Genomic DNA, 25,132 nt, shown 5'->3' on the forward strand with positions numbered 1-25,132 from the left:
TTACCTCTCGGCCTAAATGACAATATTAATGTCGTGTTATCATTTCTGGCTTGGCCTAAAGGATGAGCTGGCATATGTAGACTCCCCCTCTGGCCTGGATGCCTTAGTCAACCTATGCATCAAGATCAACAACTGCCTGACTGAACACCACCAAGAAAAAAAGTAGTCCTCCTGGCTCCCACCAGTCCTGCCCCGTCCCCCCCATCACTAGTCCTCGCTCCACTGCCCGAACCCATGCAAGTCAATCAGGCCTGGCTACAGAATTGATGCCAGGCCTCAGGCCTATACTGCACACTTTGCATCAGGGTCCAATCTACACCTTGGTTGAGAAACACCAAACCCCAACCTTGACAGGAGGCCCCAGGCTGGGTAGGTGCCCTTCCCATCTCCCAGCAGCCTACATCAACTTTCATACGCCGGAACCCTGGTGATGGCCAATCCAACTCCCTCTCCAGCTCCAGCACCCCGAGATGCCTGGTATCAACCAAGAGGCACTGGTGGACTTGGGTGCCTCAGGCAATTTCACAGACCTGGAGTTCACCTGACCACACAGTATCCTCACCCAGTACAAAGACCTGAGTTAGTAGAGTCCACAGACGGGTCACCCCTTTCATCTGAACTAATCACCCACCAGACAGCTCCCTTAGAGGTAACTACCCTTTGAGGCCACCAAGAAATTCTCCGGTTTGGACAGATTTGTGCACCACATTCATCAGCTGTCCTTGACATCCCCTGTCCCATCACCCACGACCTTCGCGTCCACTGGCAGTCAGGCACAGTACGCTTTGATTTTCTATCTTGCCGACAAACTTGTTTCACGAGAGACGATCTGGGACCAGCAACCCTTTGTGGCACACTTGGTTGTCCAAGGAATTCAGAGATGCAAAGGGAGGATTCAAAAGCAACCCCAGCAACCCCCACCACGTCCCAAATGACTCCATGGATTCCTGTTAAATATCCACACTTTGCCAACACGTTTGACAAAAAGAAATTTGACATCTTACCCCTCCCTTGGAGTCAAGACTGCCCAGCTGGGAGCAGAGTATTCCTTCAGGTGCATTTACGTGCACTACGAACCCAAACTACAGGCACTCTGGGCCTATCTTGAGGAAAACCTGCAGAAGAGGTTCATTTGTATCTCCACATCCCTGGAGCTTCTGTGTGGCAAAGAAAGATGGCTCCCTCCAGCCTTGTGTGCACTGCTGAGCTCTGAACAAGATTACAGTCTGAAACCAGTATCCCTTTACCACTTATTAACAAGCTGCTCAAAAGACTCTGCTTCACCAAGGGGTTTTCACAAAGTTGGACCTCTGTGGAACTTAGAACTTGGTGAGGATCCTGGAAGGAGACAAATGGAAGAGCGCCTTCTGTATCAGGGATGGCTACTTGGAATATTTGGTCATACCACTTGGGTAATGCAAAGCCCCTGTGACCTTCCACCATTTCATACATGACATCTTTACAGATTGCTGGACCAATTTATTGTCAATTACTTGAATGACATCCTCATTTTCTCTGAAAGTCAGGACCTCCACAATCATCATGCACACACTGTCTTGGAGAAATTCTGCCAAAAACATCTCTATACAAAGCTTGAGAAATGTGAGTTCGATAAGGACACAGTGGAATTCTTGGGATATATCATCTCACCATGGACCCACAGACGGGGCAGCAATATCTGACTGGGTTGTGCCCAAGGATATATGCAGGATCCAGTAATCTCTGGGGTTCGCCAATTTCGACAGACCATCTATTAAAGGATTCTCTAGCCTGACTGCACCTTTAAGAGTCCTCCTACAAGTAGCAGCCTTGTTCGCCTGGTCCACGAAGGCTCAGTAGGCTTTTGATCGACAGAAGAAGGCATTCACCTCAATACCAATCATGATTCACCCAGATCTCACTAAATCATTTAGGATTGAGGCTGACACCATAGTTGCAGTATTAACTCAACATGCAGGCCCCCGCAATCTACTCTATCCCTGTGCCTTTTACTCTCAGAAACTAATGCTGTTGGGAGAAAATTACCATCTTTGGGACACGGAGCTACTGGCTATTAAGGCAGCTTTCAAGGAGTGGCACCACCTCTAGAAGGAGCCCGATTCCCATGGACCACAAAAACCTGGAGTATCTATGGACTGCTAGACACCTTAACCAACACCAAATCCACTGGTCCCTCTTTTTCACTCACTTCAGCTTTGCTGTGACCTATCGCCCAGGGAAGAGAAAAGGGAAGGCTGTTGCCCTATCCCATAAAGATGAATATCTCAAACGTTGTGAAGAGCCCTCTGCCACCATGCTCAAGATGTCCAACTTCGTTAATGGGACAATCAACAACAGTCCAATGTCTTCCATCCGCTCCCTTCTCCTTGATGACCTGTTCATAATCCAGATCCGCCAGGCTCTGAACAATGTGGATATGCGACGCAACTCAGGGATCAGACTATAGAATAGCCTCCTTTGTCGCAAGGGTTGTATCTGTGTTCCGGCGGAACAACCTAGGCTTCAGTTATTGAAACTATGCCATGATTCCCTGAGGGAGTGTGAATTTTGGCCAGTTCAAGACCTGGAATCTGGTCTTGAGGAGCTTCTGGTGGCCAGGCCTACAAGATTACATCAAGGACTATCTAAAGTCCTGTGATCTCTGTGCCCACACCAAAACCCCACAATCAAACCCCCTAGGTCTCCTCCAGCCTCTTCCCTTACCTCTACAGCTATGGTCTACTATATATCAATGGACTTCATCATAGAACTGTCATGCTCCTAGGGACACTAAGCAATCCTGGTTGTCGTCAACCTCCTAACAAAGATGGGATGCTTCATCAGCTCTTCCTGGGAGATGGCTTCCGCTATCATGGGGTACTGATGGGGTACTGATTGTATTGGGCTGGGGTCCCCAGTTCATTTCCTGATTCTGGTGAGAATTTCTCAGACTCTTTGGCACTGAGCCCATCACATCCTCCGCCTATCACTCGCAGACTAATGGGCAGAGAGTCAATCAAATCCTGGAGCAATATCTTAGCTGCTTTTGAGTTGCCACCAAGATGTCTGGCTTTCCCTGCTACGCTGTGCCGACTCTGCATATAACAATGCAGTCCACACCTCAATCCAAAGTAGCCCACTTTGCAAACTATGGCTTTCACCCTCACTTCCACGCAGACTGACCTGTGAGCTCCCCAGTACCAGCCGCTGCAGATTTAGCTTCCCACCTACACCAGGTGCACCAGGAGCTCAAGGAATACTTGCAGTCCCCCACGGAAGTCTATAAACATCATGCACACCAAGACTACCAGGCTGCCCCCCAATCTGGCCACAGGCGCCCACATGTGGCTTTCTGCCCAGAACCTTAAATTGAGCTGCCCATCCACCAAACTAAACTACCAATACCTGGGCCCCTTCAAAATTATAGAACAGGTAAAGCCAGTGGCTTTCAGGTTACAGCATCCCAAGTCCTTGAGATCAATCCTGTCTTTCGTATCTCACTTTTAAAGCCGTGCACTGATGACCCATACCCAAACCGCTCCAACATGCCAGCGCCACGCATAACAGTCTGCGGACAGGAGGAGTGCTTGATTCATAAAATTCTCAACTCTTGGTGAGTTAGGGAAAGGTTCCAGTACCTGGTGGACTAGGAATACCACTGTCTGGAGGAGCCATACTGGGAACTGGTAGAGAACATCCACACTCCAGACCTATTGCAAGAGTTCCATCAGAAGTTCCCCAAGAAACCAGGCCCCAAGCAGGCACCCTGGGGGTGGGGGTCAGGGGATACTGTCAGGAAGCAGGACCTGCAGGAGAGCCAGTCTCTGGATAACCTAATGAGCCCAGCAGGCCTATAGTAGGCTACCTGACTGGCTACATCACCTGACTGGTGGGACGAGTCAGCAGACTGGCTCTTAAGCCCAGAAGCAGCAGCTCAATGGCTGTTCAAAGTATTCACCCACAGTTGCAACAGCTCCTGTGCATACCTGTTCCCAGCCTGCTCCTGCCTTGATCCAGCCCTGCTTCAGCCTTCGATGCAGCCTTAGCTCACTCCAGGAAACCTGGTCCTGACTCTCAGCTCCGATTCCTGACTTCAGCTCTGACCCTTGGCTCTGATTTCTGACTACAAACTCCTGCTCTAACCACTAGGCATGACTGCCAATGTTGAAGTCACTGCCAAAGATGAAATGGACATGGGGGGAAAAAAAAAAGAGCCACGCTGCAACTTTGTTTCCCTGTGGTTTCAGGTAACCACCACAAGCTCTCCACTGCAAAGGAACACCGCACCGTGTTTATCCCAAACCAGACTTGATTCTTCTTCCCCCCATTTCCCCTGGCTTGTGCGCCACGGCTCAAAGCAGGCAGAGGTCAGACACCAGGAACGTGGGTGGTAAAAATGTTGTAATCTTCCACGGGAAAAAGGACTCCTGTGAGTAACTTTTCCCCAAATAACCAAAGCATTCTATAACTGTGTTCTGTTCCCTTCCCTAGCCCAGACCTAACCCCGCTGTCCCTCAACATCACCCACACCATCCCCGTTCTGTGCCATTCCCATTTGTAAGGGGACGGTAAGATGGGGTGGGGTGGGGTGGGGGTGGGGGGGAAGTGTGTAATCTTCTAAGCGACGAAAGACAGCTGTCACTAACTTTAGACAAACAACTAAGTTTTCTACAACTGTCCCATCCCCAACTGGGAGCTTTCTAACTTCCCCCTTCCTTTCCCCTGCACCAGGTGTCTCTGGGACCACTGCTGCCAGACTGCTGGCTGAGAAATGCACAATGATTTTTCGTTAATAATCTGTTTGTAAGACACTGCTTTAGCTAAATGCATAATTGTTGATTGGAAATCAATAAAAGCCTTGACTTATAGCAGTGTCTTTCGGGGGGGGGGCATTTTGAGGTGGAGCAGAGCAGGGGCTGGATGGAGGTCGGCGGAGTTGAAGGAATCTGGTAAAAGGACAAGGTGTTTGAACAGCACTGCAGTTCAAATTCAGAGACACAGCAATGCATGGCATATTATCCAGGGAGGAAACGTCAGTGCACAAGTACTGCAAATGCCCTGAATTTTAAAATCAGGAGTACAGCACCGGAGCAAGAGGGGATATTGGCGAGGAGGGAGTGTATGGGGGTCCACTATAACTTACCGGCCTTCAGTTCTGGTTCTTGCCACAGCTTGGGGTCCTCCTCAGTTTCATCAGGGGAGAGGCTTTTCTTAACCAGCTCCTCTAGGTAGCGGTGGAGAATCACATACTCCTTGTCCTCTGGGGCTTCCAGGCATCCTCTACAGTCCCTGCTGCCTCCTCACCCTGGCCCGCATTGGCCTCCTGTCGGACATTGAGGCTGGGGGACTTGAGGAAGGGAGCATGAGCCACTTCAGGCTTTGTACTGGGAGCCCTCAACAGCACCCTGTTCTGACCATCATAGAAGGGGCATGTATGACGAGCCTTCCTAGAGCGACTGTTGGAGTCTTTTGCTTTTCTGTCCAGGACCCTCAAGTGCTTGATGTGTTCCCAGTACGAGGACAGAGTCCCCTGAACTCCAGCCTCCATGAAATTTCTTGGTACAGATATTTGTTCCTGCCACTCCAGGCAAATAGTAGAGGACATTGTACTCCAAGCACACATTGATTGGCACGTGAATGTGGCTGGTGGGTCAGGCGGCTGCTCTTGGAGCAGGATTCACATTCACCTATATTGAGCTAAAGAGTGCAGGGGAAAGTTGTTTTGATGTAGCCAGTGCAGCTTGCTACTACTCGTGAAAATGGGGGGGAAGGGGAGACGGGGATGGGACAGACAGACAACACAGAGACCTTTATAGATTCGGTAAGGAGGGTGAGGAAGAAACAAGTTCAGTGCATTGTGGGAATGGAGATGGAGGACTAGTGAAACTCGAGACCTGATACATGCTCCTTTATGCCCGTCAACACTGCAAACAGGTACGGGTGTGGGGCCATACAGGTACTTGCTCATACTCCTCAGGCATGTCAGCTTACACGCCCTCTACTCACCTTCAGACATGTGTTTCTGGAGTTTAGGTGTGGACAGTAGGGGGGTTTGGGACATGCACTGACGTGTACAGTCGCTAGTGCAGATGTACCCATAGACTGCAAGTTCTCTGGGCCAGGGTCTATCTTTTTTTGTTCCATGTTTGTACAGCATCTAGCACAATGGGGTCCTAGTCCATAGACTGGGGCTCCTGGGTGCTATGAGAATATGAATAATAAGTAATAATACCACCATCTTTGGGCACAATATATATATATTTTTTAACTTATAGCTAAGGTCTGGCAAGTTAACAAACAGCTTCAGGTAAGGTGGCCCAAGATTTGATTCTAGTCATGCATAACTATTATAAGGGTTTCAAACCTTCATTTGTTGCAGTTCCATCCTTGATCTTCTGTTTCAGAGACAGCAATACGTTTTGCACTCGCTCAAATATGAAGTCCACTCTTTCATCTTCCATTTGCCTCCAAAACATCTGTGCATCACCTGAAATGCACATTTCTGTTTACAACAAGAGCATACAGTTTCTAGTGCCCAGATTTTAGGCACCTAAATGCTTTTTAAACATGCAGATAGGGACACAGTGAGATTTTCAAAGGCTCCTGGACACTTTTAAAAATCCCACCAAACCCCTCTTTACATTTTTAGCCACCTAAATAATTTTAAAAATCTGGCCCTAAATATAAACTGAAAATGAAAGTGTAATCTAGTGATGTGCTTGAGGGGCTTTCTGGAGACTCAGAGGCATAGGCGCTGACTTTTGGTTTTGCACACCGGCTCCCCCCTCCCTCCCCCGGGGCCTCACCCCTGCTCTGCTCCCTCCCCTGAGCGCCTTCTGCTGGCTCCTTTCTGCCCCCTACTGCCTTAACAGGGAAGTGGGGGGTGGGGCAGAGAGGAGTGAGTGGCGGGGCATCCCCCACTCAACAGCGGATGATTGGGGCAGCCCCAGGGCCGCTAGAGCAGCAGCCTCAGCCAGTCCCATGGGTGCTGAGCACCCCCTATTTTTTCTCTGTGGGTGTTTCAGCTCCTGAGCACCCACAGAGTCAGCACCTATGCTCAGAAGTGTCCTTTGTTAAAATTCTAGTACCATCAAACAGGAAGGAAGTTTAGAATCTTCTTCCTCTTTCTGGGTGCTGTTATTTCTGCTAGAGATGAATTATCACTGAGGCTCATAAAAATAATTAAGAAGAACAAAATTTTTAGTTGACTAGATTGCATCACACAATAGGTATTTTTACCAAGCTTTTACATATTCTTCACATCCCCACAAGTTGATAACTGTGCTATCCTAAGAATATACTCAGTATATTTACCAGAAAAAAAATGTAAACATTTTCAGGCAAGTGCAGCTTAACAAGTTTGTTTGCCAAGTGGTGTTAGTTTTATTAACTTATACCACACCAAGAAGCATACCTCCCTCCTTGGGTATGGTCATAAAAAGCGTTCTTTTTAAAATGGAAAAACCAATTAATAAGAGTCCCTGGCCTCACACTCCTCCTCTCTCTTGCAAAGCACGAGCCCGCAGTCTACAGTCTAAATGGGGAAGCCTTTTGTGGGAACGCCTAGTGCTGCCAATATTTTAACTGGAAAGGTCTCTAATAAAAAGTGTATTGCTTCAATGTGTCACAAAATCAGTCAGGACAAGAAAATGTATTATTGGTATTAAGATGCTCCTTCTTTGCCTATTATCAGGGGGTAGCCATGTTAGTCTGTATCTACAAAAACAACAAGGAGTCTATTTTATCACTTAACTAATTTCTAAATAACTTTATCATATTTAGAGAGGAATCTCTATGTTCTTGTCTCAGACTGCTAATTTGGATGGGTAAATATCCTCAGATATCAAATGGCTATGCATATTATCTTCTAGCTAAGAAGTCACAGGATAACATGTTTGGGTATTTGCAAGGACATGAATAAATATTTCCACATCTGGTATAGTTTCCTTAGGCAGGATGGTTTCTGTTTACCAAAGATGGCAACTGTTGAGTAATGTAAAGGAAGCTGGTTTCTGGAGGGGGAAGGGGAACACAAAGCTCTCTTATGAGTGCAAGATCAGCAACCGTATGGGTGGCAGCAATGGGCTCACCTTTAATATTAAGAGGCAAGATTTGGAGAGTGCTTTTTCCATTAAGCTGATTGGATGGGGAGGGCACCTGCCATCTGCTAATACCTTCTCCCTAACCCTTGTATTCACAGAGATAGCTAACACAAGGAAGACCAATGTCCACCCCTGAAAACACACAAACTGGTCAGGTGGAATCCCATGTCAGAGCTCCAACAACCAACAAATCCTGAGAGACATCCCTGCACTACTAGAAGTGCTTTTATTCCTTGAGGGATTTTTGTTAAAAAAAAAAAATGGAAAAAAGGTTATTTAAAAAAAAAAGTTATGTTAAGTATTAGCAAATTCAATAGCAGGTTTCACCACAGCAAGATTACAACCCTGTACTGTTGCTTCCGTGATGTATCTCTTTTCAGCTGTTTCAACAATTGTTATGGCTGGATACTAATGATGAACTAGATACCTCAAAGGATTGGCAATGGTACACAGAGCCTTTCATCTCTGGGTCTGCAGTTCAAATCCAACCCAGGGTCAACAGTGAATAAAAATTACTGATATTACAGTTAGTGCTTTTTCTCTTCAAAGCACTTCACATATTTTACCTATTGTGCTAACATCCCAGGACAATAAGTTTGGTATAATTATTTAGAAAGAATCATGGCTGCTTGATGCCCCTATGTGAAACAAGTTCACATTCTCAATCCAATTCTCAGTGGACAGGTGTCCACATTACTAATGTCACCTCACATTTGGCACCTTTCTTGGCAGTCCCAGCAGAGAGGCCCAGGACTGAATGGCCATGGAGATGTAATCACTCTCTTAGCTTTCAAGGTGGTCTTTCTCCAGCTAAGGATAGGGAACTTGCACTGCAGCTGCCTGCTATATTTATCCTGTGGTAGACATTATTTCAGCCTTCAGGTTGTCATTCCCACCATAATTTCCACAAGCACTACTCATTTATCACCATGTCCCCTCTGCCCCCCATAATGAAAAAAAATAGATGACATCACCTTCACCTCTCTCGCCACTGACACTGCTAAGGGTCTCCACATCCAGACATTCAGATGTGCCAGGCACAGTATAAACAGCTAGATAAAAAGATCAGAGAGAGATTATATGCTGGCAGCCTCTTGCTTCTTACCAAGTTTCTCCAAATAGCTTTCATTCAGCTAGCTTTACCTACAGTAGACATTTGAGAGAGCACTGCCTGAGAACATACTTACAGGGGAAAAAGAAAACCATCCCACTGTTATGGCTACACACGTTAGGATGTGACCTTGGCAAGCTGCCACTAAAAGCAGCAAGTTGAAATGGAGTCTGTGAGGTTCTACTCATTTTTATACAAGAATCATCTCCTACAAGCCCAAAAGTGACCAAGTGTTGCCAGACCAGCAATACTTTCTGTAGTATTCAGCGAGGCATGTCCATTTTCTGCTTCCTTTTAGTGTATGATTCTCTTTTTTCTGTTAAAGTTGCCAAACACCAATTGCATTGAAAGTAAACTTCTCCAGAAACAGTGGCAGACTTATAGGCTTCGGAAAAGACTCTGAATTTTGACCCCAAGAGATGCACGGCAAATTAAAGTTCTTCTTCTTGAGTAACAGATTATAGGCACACATAAGATGGCACTCTTTCTCCATAGGAAGGATATAGTATTTCTGGCAAGTGCTATTGCGGACACAAGAGAGTGCTGAATAATCTAAAGAATACAAGGTGTGTACTACAAATATAGAACCAGAAGTGCCAGAGAAAAGTAAATTGCTTCCAGTCCACTATGATATATACATTTTTAAAAAAAAGTCAGCACACACTCGGTGACTTTAGTCAAACTGTGTCACGTTAGCAGCTTTAATCACTCTAACTTAGTTAGGTTGGGGTCTTGTTTTCAAATGAAGGCAGGCCAATCCTACCCAGATTAGTTACAAAAAAATTCCCTCGAAAGATCTGCCTGATTATAAAAAATGCTTTATTTTTAATAAACTTACTTTTTTCTTCTTCCATTCTTTGAAGTAGTTGAATGCATGTATGTTATGCTTCAAAAAACAATTAGAACATTAATTGCACTAAATTGAGGCTAGAATAGAACATTATGAACTTGCTGTCCTAGAACTGAATTCCCCAATTTATTACGTTGCTCTTGGGGGAAGTGCCAGATTCCATGCTGAATTAGGGGCACAATTAAATTTCCAACGACAACCAAGATTTAAGAAACATGAAATGAATCTTCAGTTGCCAGCAACTCTTTATTGTTACAATGTGATCTCTCCAAAATCCTTAGTACTTCTTTTGGTCTCATAAAAGCACTTTTCATTCTCCTTTGGGCCAAGAAAATTCCATTCCTCTGTAAATTAAAGAAAAAGAATGTTTGAAGTAATTTACAGTGATTGTTTTCAAGATCAGGCATTACTTTCCACCACAGATAGACCAGAAATATGAAAGTAATATGAGTAAACTGCTGCTAAAATTGAACAGTTTTACAGCTTACTTAAAAGTGATATTATCAAAGATCCGCTTCCTTCTTCCTTTTGTACCGGCAACCAAGGAAAGAGAGTGATGACAGAAGAGCAATAACCCCCTCTCTGCATTGTACAGCCAAATTCCCCAGAATAGAACCTTGATGAGATTATGTAATAATCTAATATATAATTGATGACATTTTATGTACTCAATTTAAAAATCTAGTCAGCATCTAAAAAAGTATTTACAGTAGCTTCAAGAACTACATCTGTCCTGGAGTCCTACATATTTCCCCCCTACCAGTCACATTTTTTAAAAAGAATGTTCTTCACTCCCTTGCTGGAAAGGGTCAGACTATACAGGGAAAACAGTGAAGCTGGCTTATTTCCTCTAAATCTCTTAGCTTTAGTGATATGGGAGTTACTTATAATAACAGTAGATGCAACACACAGAAATCTGATTTTTTTTTAAAGTTGATTGTGTACATTTTTATTTCACTGTGTAAATTTTTCAAGGTGCACATTTGTGGATGCATTCTTGCCATCAAACCAGAATATCCAGCAACATCTGAGGACCCAATCCTGCAACCAATAGTATACATGCTTAACTGTATGCACGTTGACTTGATTGTATGCATGTGAGAAGTCTCACTTAGGCATGTGTACTATTGATTGCAGGTTCAGGACCTAAATAGGAACACTGGCATGTTGGAGTGGTTGGTTAACATTCATCTGTAAACTTCTGGGGAAAGGTTCTTTAATAAGAACTGCTCCGAAAGATCTGACAGAGAGAGGTTTTTAACTATTTGTAACCTAGGCAATGAAAAAAGGAGAAGAGAACTTCAAGAATTCCAGCTAGATCTGATCCCTCCCCTCAACTGAGATCTGATCCCTCCCCTCAACTACATTTTCCCGGGGGGGGGGGGGGTTGACAAGCAGTTACGTTAGGAAAACAGCAGCTGTTAACTGGGGAGACAGGAACTTCCCTGCCACTAGCAGGGTCCTTCCAACAGCAGCCCGACACCAGCAGCCCCTGTTCCCCGGGGCAGGCCAGACCCCGCTGCCTTATTAACGAGACCCCGCAGCGGAGAACACCCCCCACCACTCGCCTTTCCGTGAGCGGGGACCATTGAAACGCATCGGTTACCAAACCACACAGGCTCGGCAGGGGCCTGGCAGCGGAGCGAATGCAGCATCCCCACCGCTGGGCACGGTACCTTTGCGGGCGAGGCCGTGCTGATGCGCGCGCCTGCAATAGCGGGCTCGGGACGGCCCCGGCGGGAGGAACCTCCCAGGGCAGCAGGGAGACACCTGCTGTGGGCGTGGCCAGGCTCACCCCGAGCTAACGGCACTTCTCCATCCCGGCGTTCGACCCCTCAGTTCCGCTGGGCGCACGTGCCCGCCCGGCGGAGGCTCCCCAGTTAACGCAAAAACCGCCAACCACACCCCGCCGGGCAGGAGGCGGGGTTCGAACCCAGTGTTGGTCGAAAGCCATGAGCGGATTGGACACAACCAGCTGTCTGCGCATGCGCAGAGTAGCCGACGCGCGCGCGCGCAACGGGGCGGAGCAAAGTGAGCCAATGGCTATCGGGAAGGCCTGCCGGACGGGTCCCGCGGTTCGTGCGCCGTCCTCGCCTTTCATTGGCTGCGACTGACTTCTCGTGTTGCCATACGGTGGCCAATGAAATCGGGCCATCAGGACTAGAGTCGGAGGAGCGGCGGTGGCTAAGGTAGGTTCGTCCGCCATGTTGGGTGAGGTAAAGGGGTGGAGCTAACTCGGGCGGAGTTTGTTCAGGCGGGCGCTGGGGCTGGGGGCTTTTTTTTGGTGGGTAGATGGGTTAACATGCGGGGGGGGCCAGCATTTGGGGCCGAGGCGGGTTAACCCCGAGCATGGGGGGCGGTGTTTTGAGGGTATGGCGAGGGCTAAGGGGGGATTTGGGGCATGGGGGGGTTAACTGGGGAGGATTTGGGGCAGAGGCTGGTTAACCCCAACAATGGCGAGGAGGGTTAATCCGGGAGAAGGAGGATTTGGGGCCGAGGCGGGTTCACCCCGGGCACGGGGCGGATTTTTTTATTCAATGGGTTTGTTTGTTTTCTTTCAAAGATTCGAATTATTCCGTTATCTTAGTTCCCGTCGGGTGGAATGGCCGCCGTATAGAGAGGGAATATGGGTTTCTGCTCTTCCCGCTATTGCTCTAACATGCCCCAGGAGATGGGGAGTGCCCTAAGCCTACCACCCCTCTAGTTCGTTTTATATAGTTGTTTGTACCGTGCCCATTGTTGCGCTGCCTAGGCTCCTTTTACACTGAACTCCCATATACGTGACGCTGGCCTTCCTATTGTGTTTGATGCTAATTGTGATACACAAAGATTACAGCAGGATTAGTTTGAGAGTTGTGTTTTTTTCCCTTTAATCTGTGTAGGTTTTCAGTTATCCTGGCTTCTAGATCTTAAAGTTCTGATTTCTGTTACTGTAGTAAAATAGAGTGAAATAACACTGGCTTTTTGTAGGCTGGAAACAATGGGAGGGGATGAATCTCCTAAAGAGTTGCAGTGGAGAGAGATAGCATTGCAGTTGGTGGTTACTCAGAAGACCCATTTCCAGGGTTGGCAGCTGAGCTGTGCTTCAGGCTGAGGTGGAATTCAGATTTCACCCTCACCTTCTTATGTTTTATACTTTAGACCAGTTTTGTTTTACAGTTGTGTTTTGGCCTGTTTTAGTCTTGTAGTCTGCAGGGTAAGATTGCAAGCAGTACTTAACGTGTATTAGAATTGCAGATGGGGTCTAATTAGCTTACAACTCAAGAAAGATCTTGGAGTCATTGTGGATAGTTCTCTAAAAACATCCACTCAATGTGTAGTGGCAGTCAAAAAAGCGAACAGAATGTTGGGAGTCATTAAGAAAGGGATAGATAATAAGACAGGAAAATATCATAATGCCTCTACATAAATCCATGGTATGCCCACATCTTGAATACTGCATGCAGATGTGGTCGCCCCATCTCAAAAAAGCTATATCGGAATTGGAAAAGATTCAGAAAAGGGCAACAAAAATGATTAAGGGTATGGAATGGCTTCTGTATGAGGAGAGATTAATAAGACAGGGACTTTTCAGCTCGGAAAAGAGATGACTAAGGGGGGGGATATGATAGAGGTCTATAAAATCATGACTGCTGTGGAGAAAGTAAATAAGGAAGTGAACACAAGAACTAGGGGTCACCAAATGAAATTAATAGGCAGCAGGTTTAAAACAAACAAGGAAGTATTTTTTCACACAACACACAGTCAACCTGTGGAACTCCTTGCCAGGGGATGTTGTGAAGACCAAGACTAGAACAGGGTTCAAAAAAGAACTAGATAAATTCATGGAGGATAGGTCCATCAATGGCTATTAGCCAGGATGGGTAGGGTGGAGTGCCTAGCCTCTGTTTGCCAGAAGCTGGGAATGGGTGGCGGGATGGATCACTTGATGATTACCCGTTCTATTCATTCCATCTGGGGAACCTGGCATTGGCCACTGTCGGAAGACAGGATACTGGGCTAGATGGACCTTTGGTCTGACCCAGTATGGCCGTTCTTATGTTCAGATACAGGGAAGCTTTTCCATGTTTGTGATCACTTGGGGTCAGATACCTAGACGTGCTACTTAATGCAAGTAGTCTCATTTGCAGAATTGAACCTATGAAGGTCTAGAAATTTTCTTAAACTTAACATATTTAAAAATAAACTACTATCAAGTAAGTTTCAGGACTCAGGTGTCATCCACTGAGAGACTCATTTGTTTGCATGCTCACCCTGTCAACTACCAAATGTAAATAAGTGACAGGCACTTATAAATATTAGCTATCAGACAAATAAATGAACACAGAAAATGAATTACCGTATATACTCGTTCATAAGCCGAATATTTTTGGTAAAAAAGTAATGCATCAAAGAGCGGGGGTCGGCTTATAAACGGGTCTACACCAAAATTTGATGATTTTAAACTCTATGGAATCATTGAATTGAATGTCTAATACATTGTTGTTTTGTTTATCTGAAGCGTTCACAGGCACAGAGCCTGTGAACGCTCCAGGTAAACAAAACGTCCCAACCTGCCAGCGGCTTACCCTGACGGGCCGGGAGCCAAAGTTTTCCAACCCCTGAATATAGGGTCAGCTTATGAAAGGGTCATACAGTTTTTGCTATTTTTACCTATCCATTTTGGGGGTCAGCTTATAAACGAATGGGCTAATAAACGAGTATATACGACACTTCAGTTCTCCTCTCAGGCTGTCACCTGTGACTTCTCTTTAGTACCACTTAACAGTTAGAGATTGCAGTTGTGTGCAAATACAAATTCTTACAATAACTTAGATTATTTAAAAAGTTAATTTATTATTACTATAGATTTTATACCAGCTTTAAAATCTGACATTTAAAAAAAAACTTTAAAAAGCATATACAAAGTTTACAAGATACTTTTTGGAAAAAAATTAATACTTTTCACAAATAGATTTTTTTTTTCAGCACCTGTATTATACTTTAATGCAGTGGTTCTCAAACTTTAACAACCTGTGAACCCCTTTCGCTAAAATGTTGTCTCGCGAACCCCCTCCTAAAAATGAATATTTCCAGGGATTTTCTCCTTTACCTGAGTATAAATTATAAAAGCGGTGATCTTGGAAATATAAAATTTGTTTTTATGACATGCTTATTACACACTTTATTATTAATTATTATTTATCATTACAGTATTTTTATTACATTATGAAAACGGCAACACTCTTCCAAGATCTCATTTTCGTAGCTCGTATCATTTTGAATAGGCCTGTTATAAGACAAGGCTCCTATGTTTCATCAAGGAGTATCAGATGTAAAACAGCATGAAGGTATTTAAGAAGCCAACTCAAAGAGTTCCTCCTACACAAGCATTCAAGTCTTGAGCAGTCCAGGCAAACAACACACGTTACAACAAAGCTTAATGCCTATTTAATTTTAAAAACAGCAAAATATATCCACCTCCCTTTCCATTTCTTATAAGGAGTCCTTGAAGTTTAAATCTCCACAGTGTGATAGATTATGCTTGCTTTGATCTGCTTAGCTCTTGGAAATCCAGGGGCTCTGGGCTGCTGGCCCCGAGCTTCCCAGGGTCCCTAGGAACAGCTCTGTCCGCCATTAGGGAATTTTTTCCCGAGAACCCCCTGTAACATTTTGGGAACCACTGCTTTAATGGAACATAACAGTTCGTGTGTTGTTTCAGAACCATTTTATAGTCTAGAGAGAAATCTAACATAAATAATAGCCTGGGTGCTCCCAGTCTTGTGAATATTAAGAGAGTATCAACTTTTTTGGGAGGGAGGGAGAGGGGGGAAATAGCAATTTAATTCATACTCAAGAAAACATAACAGCATTCTGTTGAACACCTATCAAAACCAGGATACTCCGGAAGAATTTGATGTCATGTATCTGCCACTTCATATTGATTGTTTAAAATTTATATAACTTGTTTGAAGTTCACTGATTAGTTCATGAGTAGTGGATGGTTTTAAGTAATTGACATGTACAGGGAGAAGTGCGGCTATTAATATTGATGTTATCAGAAGCAGGACTGGGCCAAATATTGTGATGCCAAATCTCTAAGTTAAAAATAGTAGCTTACATTTAAAAAAAAACCCTTTCATTACAGTATTGATTATATTCTCAGGAGCAGGAAAATAATGTTGTGAGCTGATGATAGTGAAATGAGACAAAGTATTTCATTTTAACATAAACCACTGTATGTACAAGCAAATACAAATTCTAAGGAACAGTTACTGGATGCTATGAAACGCATTTGCAGAAAGTCTAATGTGAAAGGACTATGTTAATGCTAGGTTTTGGGTGTTTATTAAACATGACTTCTTTGTAAAACAGCTTTGGCTTGTATTATAGAAATGTCTCCCTAAATTTTATATATTGTATGTGTACTTGGAAGCTAAGTAATCATCACTACCAGGCTTGAGTATTTTAACAAGGTATAAAACTAACCACAATAACTATATTCGTTGGTTATACTTTTTATATCATGCTGTGCCATAAAAATCTGCATGCTGGGAATATTGTGGTTATTTCATGAAAATCCAAGCATTGTGTAAACATATTTTCTTAATTTTGATTTTAAGTATTTTTGTATTCTGTATGATGCTACCTAGAATATTTTTGATTTGTTATAAGAAAAAAGATTGAGAAATAAATAATTCTCATGTTCCTACGTACCAGCATGTTATTTTCATTGTCTGCGCACCTGATTAGGTTAAGAAGAGTTTGTGTCTGTATTATGGTGTAGTGGCTGTTATCTATTTCATGGCTGTAAACAGCAAAATGGGCCTGAGCTTCTCTTCAGCAGCGCAAAGTTTGCTGAAACATATTAGGAATCCAAATCTGATTCATAGATTCCAAGGCCAGATGAGACCATTGTTATCATCTAGTCTGACGTCCTGTATAACAGGCCATAGAACTTCCCCAATATAATTCCTAGAGCATATCTTTTAGACAAATATCAATCTTGATTTAAAAATTGTCAGTGATGGAGAATCCACCTCCATCCTGTGTAAGTTTCAATGGATGGGTACTCTATGGAAAATTTATGCTTTATTTCCAGTCTGAATTTGTCTACTTTCTTCAACTTCCAGTTATTGGATTGTGTGATACTTTTCTCTAATAATGGTTTCTTCAATCCAGCAAATACTTGTTCCCCATGTAGGTACTTATAGACTGTAATCAAGTCACTCCTTAACTGTCTTTGTTAAACTAAATAGTTTGATCTGTTTTAGTCTGTCACTATAAGACATGATTTCTGATATTCCAAATATTCTCATGGTTCTTCTCTGAACCCTCTGCAATTTATCAACATTTTTGTTGAGTTTTGGGCACCAGAACTGGACACAGTATTCCAGCAGCAGTTACACCATTGCCAAATACAGAAATAAAATCTTTTTACTGCTACCTGAGACTCCCCTGCTTATGCATCGAAGGATTGCATTAGCCCTTTTGGCCTCAGCATTGTGATGGGAGCTCGTCTGTAGTTGATTATCCACTACAACCTCTAAATCTTTTTCAGAGTCACTGCTTCCCAGGGTAGAATCCCCCATCCTTTAAGTATGGCCTACATTCTTAGTTGTAGGTGTATATGTTTACATGTAGCCATATTAAAACACATTCACTTGCATCCAGCTTATCAAGCAATCCAGATCGCTTTGTATCAGTGAGCTGTCTTGTTCATTATTTACCACTCCCACAATTTTTATGTCATCTGCAAACTTTATTAGTGATTATTTTATGTTTTCTTCCAGGTCATTAATAAAAATGTTAAATACCATAGGGCTAAGAACATCCCTGCAGGACCCTATTAGAGACGCACCTGTTCAATGACGATTCCCCATTTACAATTATATATCGAGACCTATCAGCCAGCTTTTAATCTGTTTAATGTGCCATGTTAATTTTATATATTTCAATTTTAAATCAAAAAGTCATGTGTTACCAAGTCTAATACCTTACAGAAGTATCTTATATCAATATTGTTGCCTTTATCAACCACACTTGTAATCTCATTTGAAAATAAAAGTTAGTTTGACAGGATCTGTTTTCCGTAAACCTATGTTGATATGCATTAATTACCATATCCTCTTTTAATTCTTTATTAAGCGAGTCCCATATCAGCGCTCCATTATCTTGTCCAGGATCAGTGTCAGACAGACAGACCTATAATTACCTGGGTCATCCCCATTTACCCTTTTAAAATAGTTTCACAAAATTAGCTTTCTTTTAGTCTCTTGAAAATTTCCTAGTATTCTAAGACTTATTGAAAATTCAGTCCAATGAGCTTCTCTCCAGCTCTTTTAAAACTCTTGGATGCAAGTTATTTAAACCTGATTTTAAAATGTCTCACTTTAGTAGCTGCTGTTTAACATCCTCCTGAAATACTAGTGGAATGGAAGGAGAGTTATCATATGCCATGACATCATATTTTTTCCTAGATACAGAACAGAAATTTCTATTGAACATGTCTGCCTTTTCCGCATTATAATTGATCATTCTACCATTTCCATCTAGTAATGGCAAATATTTATTAGGATGCTTTTTGTTCCTAATATATTTTAAAAACTGCTCCTTATTATCCTTAACTCTGCAGGCCATAGATTTCTCTTTGTGTCCCTTTGCTTCCCTTATCAATTTTCTACAATTTCTAGTGTCTGATTTATGTTCATTGCTATCAACTTCCTCCTTCCATTTGGCATATTTTATTTTTTATAGCTGCCTTCACTTCCCCTCTAAATCAGGTCAGATTTTTAACGAATATGACTTTCTTCCTCAATTCTACAATTGTGGCATTTGGGGCATCTAGTTAAATGTTCTTCAACAATTCTCAATTAACATCCACATTTTTCTGATGATCACTTCACGTAAGGGGAGTTAATGGAGTTTTCATACAACAATAAGTACAGTGTTCCATTTGTTCATCAATGCCTGAGCCCAGCCACCCTGAGCTTGTTCCATCTGCCAAAACTGTCTAGTCTGCTTTGTCTGACACAGTAACCCTGACTTGGTTAACTTTTTTGTGGAGTATAACTATACTGCATGAGTAGTCTAATTGATTCAGACACGTGAGAGTTGATTACAAAAAGCAACACCGACTGGTTACCTCACTGGGTAAATCAGCATTACTGGATGTAACATTTGATAATCACAGTCAGCACTAGCTCCTAAAGAGGGAATAGGGAGGTGAATAGGCTAGTAGGAGTGGCAACAGCAATAACTTCATTAAAAAGACTTAAAATTATTTTAAAAATCATCTTAAAGTTGTCACTGAGAAAACAACCAGTTTATGGAGGACTTTGAATCAGCTTCTACTCTTACAGCAGTGTAAAATCTGGATTATACCTATGTAATTGAGAACAGACTCGTTCTTGGTATTTTAATAATGAAGATGGGATGGATACAGGAAATGCACAACTGTGATACTGCAGTATTCTGTGCCAGGCATAACACCCTAGGGCTTTTGTCAGCAAGACAATGGAAGTAAATGGCTGAAGATGCATGACTGAATGCCTGTCTGAAACTAATGAAGGGTTGGTAATAAGATTTGGCTCTCATATTGAAATGGAAGGCAAAAACTTTTCTAATCAAAAATGAAGATTAGAGCACAGGAGGAGGAAATGTGGGAATATATAGGAACTTCTGTCTTACATAGTACCAAGATAAGTACACGCTACATCAGCATTTTTACTGCAGATCATATAAACATTTTCTTTTAAAATTTGTGATTAATGCTCATGATAGATGTTGGACAGACATCCCAGGGCAAGTCTACACTCAAGTATTACATCAGCGCCACTGTAGCACGTCTGGTGAAGATGCGCTATGCCAGTAGGAGAGTGTCTCCTGCCAACATAGTGCCGGTGTAGACAGCACTTAGGTTGATGTAACTTAAGTCACTCAGGGGTGTCTTTTTCACATCCCTGAGCGATGTAAGTTTTATATTGGCTTAAACGGTAATGTAGACTAGCCCCCACTAAACTGAATTCCTCTATTCACAGAACTAAGCTAACAGCAAAGCAAACTTCCTAGCAGTATCCCAGCAATGTCCCACCACCCCTACAGGGAGGAACCAATTCTAGAATAGAATGAACTGTCCTCTCACCTTTACATTCTTTAGCACCTCTTCTGAGACTGATGACAAAAGGGCTAGTTGTGGTGATGGATTTTCTTATTCAAGCATCTGTTCACTGAGACTTAGTTCTGAGTTCTTCTATTCTGTAGTAGAAATGTAAAAAAATCATATGTTAAGGAATCTGCAAAGTCCATTCTTATAGTACTGATTGAGTAGACACTCCTAGGCTCTCAAGGGCTACCCTATTATTTTGTTAGATTTTGGACGTTCATTTTGCTAGTTCTTTTTAATCTAAGAAAGGGGGAGGGGAAGACTGATGTAGGCTCATGATACTTCTACGAAGTTACTTTTAGATTGTAAAGTATTTGCAGAGAACACAAACAGCTTGTGCAGCCTCTGATAATTGTGGGATGTCAAGATTCTTAGAAGAACTTTAAAGCAAAAAAACCTAAATCTTTTTCTCCAAAGGAAAAGAACAATTTTTGTCCCTGTGTAAACAACAAACTTCTTTCACATGGAGGACCTAGATATCTGTTAATTACCAACTATCTTGGATGCCAAATGTGCTGGAACTCTTTTAATCCTCCAGTAGCCAGAATATCTTTCTAGCTCTGAAATTGGCAATTGATAATATGGGGTTTTTACACATATGTTGCCCTTGCAGATCTCCTTTTTAGTCCTCTTTCTGTCATAAAGCCTAAGCAACCCTTCATCCACCATTGTTTCTAGATAGTCCTTTTACACCTCTACCCCGATATAACGCGTCCCGATATAACACAAATTCAGATATAACGCGGTAAAGCAGTGCTCCGGCGGGGCTGCGCACTCCGGCGGATCAAAGCAAGTTCGATATAACACGGTAAGACTTTTTGGCTCCCAAGGACAGCGTTATATTGGGGTAGATTATACAATCACATTAAGTTGTTTAGCATTGAGTCAGGAGACCTGAGTTGTTTGATATAACATACTGAGTGACTGGAACTGAAGAGAACATGTCTGGAAATTATCCATTGAGAGACAGCAACTGAGCAGCAGTGTGTGTATGAGAAGAACTAAGGGCTGCAGATTTAGGTTTATTCATATGTGAGAAGTCCCACCGGTTTTCCAGAAGGGTGCTGGTCACTTGCATTGATTTCAGGTAAAATTGACGTAAAAGATCAAAGGCCTGTACCTGTTTTACAAAAAAAGATACATATGTTACTTAATATGTCTAATTACAGAGTGTGCTCAAAATGTTAGCAGAATTTAAATTAGTCTAAATGTGATTGGGTAGGATTGAGTGGTGCTAGATCTGAGAGGACAGTTTTATGGTTCTCTGGCTTAAATCAGTATTATTTGGATATGTTTTGTCTGCTGTGCAGATGGATTATCAACCTTACAATCAAGCAACTAAACTCCAGTATGATGCTTGAGCAACAATTGGTGATATAAACTTTATTAATACATTTTCCATTCAGAGCTTACATTTCTGGGGGAGCACATGAGAAACAAATCTTATAAGAAACATTAAACAAGCCAGCAAAAAGTTTCTTGAACAAGGAGGATTTAATATTGTTTTGAAGTACAGAAGAATTTCTTTTTCCAGTTATCAGCTGTCCTATGAGGTTTCAGAGTGAGCCTCCTTTTGTACTTAACACCTATAGATAGTGAATTCGTAGAAAACCTCCTATCCTGAACATAGCAGTGAGCCTAAAGCATTAAGCCTGGTGCGAGACGTGAAGCCTAAACCAAAGGCTGTAAACCAAATTCAGGCCATGTATTAAAGCAAATGCCTATATGTTCAGTATCCAGTACATAAACTTGGCACAGGTATCACTAACATTAATATTACACAGTGAATATGTAAACACATTCCAGCAGGCTAGCACAAGTACATCCTAACCTAGCACAAAATAAAATAATTTAACAAAAATAATAAATGTCTGTGTACTTCTGATGTTTTAGACAAAACAAGTGGTAAATAAAAATGTTTTATCTAAAACATAAAAAAGATACAAAAAAGCAATAAACATCATAAAACAAGTAAGGTAGTACATAAATTGTTTATCCCAAATTGTTTGACTGTCTATAAATGTTAAAATACCTCACCTTAACCCTTTGTCCTAGAGGCAGGAAAAAGTCCCATTGCTGACTAAGGTGCTCCATTGTAATGGGCATTCATGTGTTCATGTACCTGTAACCATTGAGCCCGGGGCGCTAGCATCGCGTTTCGTCAACAATAAATCTGGCCAAGCGCCTTTGCCACCAAATTGAGTCTGTGGTCTTTCCAGGCAGTTCTGTCAAGGTCTGCTAACCTAGCTACTGCACATAGCTGAAACAGCACACAAAAGAACACACACACACGCCCCTTAAACTGACAACACTGTAAGGTTTCTTTCAAAAGTCCCAAAGAAACCAAATAAATTCTGTGGCTCTAACTGAAATGACTGACAACAAATTAAAGTAGTGATACTGTAAATATGTTAGCTTTAAATAATTTAAGAAGTAGTACAATTCTTGATATTATTTTCAGTTGTACTGTACAAAAAATAATTTCAAAAGCCCTATGTGATATTAAACAATAGACCTGGTAGATTCTGGCAAAACAGCTTCCAGCACATTTGACAAAAAAGCTAAGTTTAATGTTAAATATGTTGAAAGTCATTTACCGGCACTTTTGAGTTGTTCTTATTGACTTTTTCATAAATTAGACTACAAGAAAGCTTTTATTTTGTATCAATTTAATAATGATTTTTTTCAACTTTTTTAAAGAGATGGCTTCAGTGAGTTTTAAACTCATTTTAAAAAAATGACATTTTCTGATCTGCTTCTCAACTCCTTAAACCTTTGCAGATCTTTTTTTCTTTCTGCTATTAAAGTCCCACTTCTTGTCAGAACTGTTTTCATAGCTCCTGCCTGAAAGTTGTAGTTATACATGCTTGTGATAGTAGTTTTCTGACAGTAATTCTTGCTATAGTGCGGTTCTGTAGTAATGGTAAGAATGTAGGAGTTTGCAGAGGCAAGAAAATTGTTGTTATATAATTAAGTATGAATCAGCAGTGCTCGATGTGGAAGTTTTTCTGGTATTAGGAAAACCGCATCCTCTCTAGGTGACTCAGAAGCAGCACTTAATAAATATATAGGTATACGTAGAGAAAATTCATCCAACATGTGATTCTGGATACGTTGGTAACTGGAATAAATATTTAGACTTTGTTTCAAGGTTTTGGTTGAAAAATGATATTTCAGATAAATTTGTCTCTTGGTCTTCCAGTTCCTAGAGATAATGAATTAGAATGAGGAAAAGTAGTGGATGAGTAGGAGTGTTAAATTAAGGGATAAGACATTGCATTTCTCAAACTACAGCTAAGACACAATGCTTCCTAACTGGAATTTGGAGTGTTAAGCTTGGTGTGTGAAATACCCTTCTTGACAGTCTTCAAAGGCAGATTTTGCTTTTGCAACAAAAGTTGCTATTGTACTAAACTGGCATATGTGGATAAAGAGATGGACGCCTGGCAACCCTAATGATGGAGTCAAGTTTTTGATCGGAAGGCCTGGTCAAAAAGGGACCCTGGTGGCTCCGGTTGGCAGGAGCCCGGGGCTAAGGCAGGCTCCCTACCTGCCTTGTTTCCGTGCAGCTCTTGGAAGCTGCCGCCAGGTCCCTGCAGCCCCTATGCGCACAGGCGGCCAGCGAGGCTCTGTGCACTGTGATGGCTCCGCAGGTCCCATTAGCCGGAAACTGCAACTAATGGGAGCTGCATGAGCAGTGCCTGCCGCTTCCTGGGAGCCCGAAACCCGCCCCCATTCCCCAACCCCCCGCCACAACCCAGAGTCCCCTCCTGCACCCAAACTCCCACCCAGAGCCTGCACTGCACACACACCCCAACCCCCTGCAGCAGCCTGGAGTCCCCTCCCACACCGCAAACCCCTCATCCCTGGCCCTACCCCAGAGCCCGCATCCCCAGCTGGAGCCCTCATCCTTGGCCCCACCCCAGAGCCTGCATCCCCAGCTGGAGCCCTCACCCCCTCCTGCACCCCAAACCCCTGCCCCAGCCTGGAGTCCCCTCCCGCACCCCAAACCCCTCATTCTTGGCCCCACCCCAGAGCCCGCACCCCCAGCTGGAGTCCTTACCCCTCTCGTACCCCAAACACCTGCTCCAACTCGCTGAAAGTGAGTGAGAGTGGGGGAGAGTGAGCGAAAGAGGGAGGGGGGATGGAGCGAGCAGGGTCGAGGTCTTGGTGAAGGGGCGGGGTAGGGGTGTTCGGTTTTGTGCAATTAAAAAGTTGGCAACCCTATCAATCATGCAACATTAAAAACAATTCAGTACCCTTGATGTGGAGGCTAAGTCTTTTAAACAAATAAAAGTGGTTTTTTTTTTCTTAAAGTTCAAGATTATTGAAGACAGAAAGATTACAGATGGGGAGTTCACTATGTTTTCAGCAGCTCCGGTATCCCGAATGCCATGTAACATGCTATTTTCTAGCCCCTACTTCTGAATTGTTCTTATTATCTTTTGGCAGTAAGCATAGCTGTGCTGCTTTGATCTGCTGCCACACACCTAATCATCACATACTTTCTTTTTCTATAGTTCTGGTGTCAAAGTCAAGCCTCTATTGCTATTCTTCTGCAAGTAAGAAAAAGCAAGATGGTAACCAACAATGTCAATCATTAACTGGCTGATTATTATTGTTTTGGGGTGCAGGGGAGGTCCTCTGCGATATCTGGTGTTTGCTGTATTTGTAGTGGTAACTAGGCACTAAATTGTATTTAGTGGGTGATGATTGTGGTCATGTAATAATGTATACAGATTATTTTGATGTTCAAATAGCAAATGGTAGGTGTATACTTCATATATTGTGTAATATCTTTCTCTGGTCAGTGTCAACTTTCTAGCAAATGAGTTAAGTAAGATTCAGGTCTGTGAATGAAAATCACAAATTGTGTGTTAAATTATTTGACACCCCCCACCCCAAGCGGTTAAAAATACGTCATGACTCTAAATGCAATTGCAGAT

The 25,132-nt window shown here is 42.8% G+C and overlaps 2 protein-coding genes across 3 annotated transcripts in view; one reads left to right on the top strand and one right to left on the bottom strand.

The window, feature by feature from the left end:
• Positions 1-11,930, bottom strand: part of LOC112114689 (histone-lysine N-methyltransferase SETDB2-like) — a 100,607-nt gene extending 88,677 nt beyond the window's left edge. Inside the window, exons 1-4 of the mRNA XM_029910707.1 lie at positions 11,838-11,930; positions 10,031-10,386; positions 9,056-9,133; positions 6,344-6,466 (exon numbers count right to left, since the gene is read on the bottom strand). Coding sequence (XP_029766567.1) covers positions 6,344-6,466; positions 9,056-9,133; positions 10,031-10,046 — 217 coding nt within the window. The 5' untranslated portion in view covers positions 10,047-10,386; positions 11,838-11,930. The remainder of the gene's footprint in view (positions 1-6,343; positions 6,467-9,055; positions 9,134-10,030; positions 10,387-11,837) is intronic.
• A 176-nt stretch (positions 11,931-12,106) lies between these two features.
• Positions 12,107-25,132, top strand: part of CAB39L (calcium binding protein 39 like) — a 106,517-nt gene continuing 93,491 nt past the window's right edge. Inside the window, exon 1 of one of the 2 annotated variants that reach the window (XM_026661652.1) lies at positions 12,107-12,231. The gene's annotated coding sequence lies outside the window, so the exon portion shown is untranslated. Of the gene's footprint in view, positions 12,232-12,395; positions 12,413-25,132 lie in introns of those variants that run through there. The other variant, XM_026647756.2, reaches the window with a different exon arrangement.

The sequence above is a fragment of the Terrapene carolina genome, unplaced genomic scaffold (genome assembly GCF_002925995.2).
Source record: "Terrapene carolina triunguis isolate 2854851 unplaced genomic scaffold, T_m_triunguis-2.0 Scaffold16, whole genome shotgun sequence".
NCBI lineage: Eukaryota > Metazoa > Chordata > Testudines > Emydidae > Terrapene > Terrapene triunguis.